Here is a 2,935-nt window from a genome sequence, read left to right on the forward strand (position 1 = left end):
TTTGTTTTGGGGTTCTTATTGATCCATGTTTGAAGGATATTTGGCCTTCGAAGTTTGTTACAATCATTGTATGGTAGACAGATTATAGACTTAGATGATGGATCCATCCTTACTACTACTATTCATCTAGCTATTAGAAATTATTTTCAAACCTTATATGATGAGTATGTAGCTAGACATGGTGTAGCTGCACAACAGTCTGCAACTTCGGCGCCTTCAAGCTCAAACCAATGTAAAAGTGTAAGTTTTGATAGGTATGCAATGGTAGCTGAGTTAACTGGTGGATCTAGAGTTGGATCATCATTGGAGGTTTCTGAAATAGATGAATATTTATCTGCTTCTTTAGTTAAATATCAAGGAAATGCTTTAGATATTTTATAATTACGGAGAGTATATGGATCAGTTTCATATCATATATTTTCCACCATGGTTCGTGATTTACTAATAGTGCAGGTTTCGACGGTAGCTTTAAAATCCGCCTTCAGCACAACAGGACGTTTGACTGACAATCACAGGAGATGTTTAGATCCGTATATTGTACAAGCGGTGATGTGCTTACAAGATTGGTGGAGGTACAAGAAGCGAATGCAAGGCATCGATCGGATGACTGAATTGAAGATAAATTTGAAGAGTTGTGACTAGCAAATAGATATAAAGATTAAACAATATTCATCAATTTATAATTTTTATTTCTTAGCTTTAAATTTGTAATGAATTATTTTAGAAACAATTGTATATGATAGTGATATAGATGAGTAAGTGCCAACCTAGTTGGGATGTACTCATCTATTGTGATGCGACGAATTCCAAAATAAATTTATACTTGTAAAGAATTTACTGATTATTAATAAAGAAGTTATTTTTATCATCTTTTATTTTTATAATTTTTTGTATTTGTAATTTATGTCATTTTAAGTTATTAATAATATGATTGTTTTTTATTAGAATTTTCTGTAATTTTTTATGTATATTTCAAAATTTAAAGAGATTTTAAAAAAAATTAAAAAATTGGGCCGGCCCAGAGCCCGGCCCGGGGCAACCAGGCCCGGGCTTTGGTTTTGCCCTGCCGAGCCCAGTTTTCTGGGTCGGGCCGGGCCGCGCCGGATGGACAAGCTTAGGTTTACTGTTATTACAACTGTTGGCGTTGCATATCTGTGTTTAAATAACATTTTCTTACAATGTCTGTATTATTAACATGTTTTCTTAAAGTAAAAAAGGAATACGCCATAGTAGGACTGTTACTTACATGAGGTAAAAGTTATTTTGCAAAAGAATTTTTGATTTTCACGTTATCAATCCTAAGGTTAACAGGGATGCCACTGAAGGCAATAGATCAAGGATTAATTGCAGATATATTACTATGTCCTATGATGTCGCATGATGATGCATACGCTCGTGCCCTCCAAATTTTTTTCATTAGCGTTATCAATTTGAATAGCGATTTACTCTTTTCCCCAGATGAACCTTGGGCAAAAGGTCGTATTATTTTCACATGATTCCCGTGGGATATCTCAATCTCAATCTATCTAGCTCGATTTGAAGAAGCGTTAATCGATAATTACATTATTTATGGTGACATAAGCGGCCAGACTCATAATATGAAAAAGAGTATTTGCAACTATCCACAGATCAATTATGGATAAGGCAGGACTCCTTCCGCTATTTTGAGTTTAGGAACAACGGAGTTATGGTTATTTGGCAACCGACCCCAAAACTCTGTCCTGGCCTGGTTCAAAAAAAGACTTCGGAAACCGAAACATTTTAGACAGCCAAATTTTGGGCTACAAAAATCGGGTCATTTCTAGCCTATTTCTTTTCCATACCAAAAAAAAAAAAAACGCTGGAGCAAAATCAATCCTGTCCAATTTTAAGGGGTTGTCAAACAAACCCTTGGCCCTTAGGCGTATTTGGCTGCCCTAACAAAACTGAACCGAAATCAATCAATACCTGATTTTATCGTAAACCATGGTATGTTTAAACCCATGGGGCCAATTTGGTAATTGCCTCATTTACTTATAATAAAGTAACCTAGTAAGGGTTGTAAATATACATTTGCCTAAAATAGGTCCAGAATTGAGAATCGGGCTCCTTTTTTCCCTCCCGGGTTAAGCAAGAAAAGGCCATTATTAACTAGGTAACGTCCACTCCATACCCTCAATCCCTCCCTAATTACCCTCAATCCTATAATCCGATTTAGCATGGAGTTGCCAAACTCGGTCATTGGAGATGGTCAACAAAGAACTAATTTAAAGGCCACTTTTTGGCTAAAGAGGCCCAATTTTTTCTCAAACCAGGGATTATTTTTCCCAAAATGGGTCAGCACCCGCCCTCAACCCCATTTTGAGTGGCTGTCGAACACAGCCTTCGGTTGAGAAGGTATATAGACATTGAAGTGGTAGGTAAAACTAGAACATTCCTTGTCAAAAAACCTGCCCACAATTGTCGCCCAACATCAACATTTGAAGATTACATGAGAGTGCAGTCGAACAAGCAAAACTTAGGCAGAGTGCACCACAATTCTTGCGCCAACATACATGTACTAAGATTAACCTATAACTATGATTTTTTTTTAAACCAAGATTAAGAATAGATATTATCGTCACTTCGTTGCATAACGACACTTATATTATGCAAATTAGTGGTATACAAGATAGTGACTGCTACAGAATATTTTCTACATCAAAAACTGAACCCCAACATAGAAATACCCTTCCAACTGAAACTTGAAGAAAAACTCAATGCGGACATCATACTTCAACCTGGATTCAGACCTGCCCATTTGCATATGCGGAGCCATCTCTGATACCAGCTTCCTCGCCCATGCCAACTTCAGCCATAGCATTATCAACAAGCAACTGTTGAGAGGAGGAGATAGATATTGAGAGCATTCAAAACATGAAATTCCACAGGCAGATTGCAAAAGTTACTAGCCTAA

General features: G+C 36.8%; 1 protein-coding gene across 1 annotated transcript in view; it reads right to left on the minus strand.

The window, feature by feature from the left end:
- LOC109826603 (serine/threonine-protein kinase prpf4B) overlaps window positions 2,446–2,935 on the minus strand; it is a 9,275-nt gene continuing 8,785 nt past the window's right edge. The window contains exon 9 of the mRNA XM_020393630.1: window positions 2,446–2,855. Within this exon, the coding sequence (XP_020249219.1) occupies window positions 2,766–2,855 (90 nt within the window). The 3' untranslated portion in view covers window positions 2,446–2,765. The remainder of the gene's footprint in view (window positions 2,856–2,935) is intronic.

Source organism: Asparagus officinalis, chromosome 1 (genome assembly GCF_001876935.1).
Source record: "Asparagus officinalis chromosome 1, Aspof.V1, whole genome shotgun sequence".
Lineage (NCBI taxonomy): Eukaryota > Viridiplantae > Streptophyta > Magnoliopsida > Asparagales > Asparagaceae > Asparagus > Asparagus officinalis.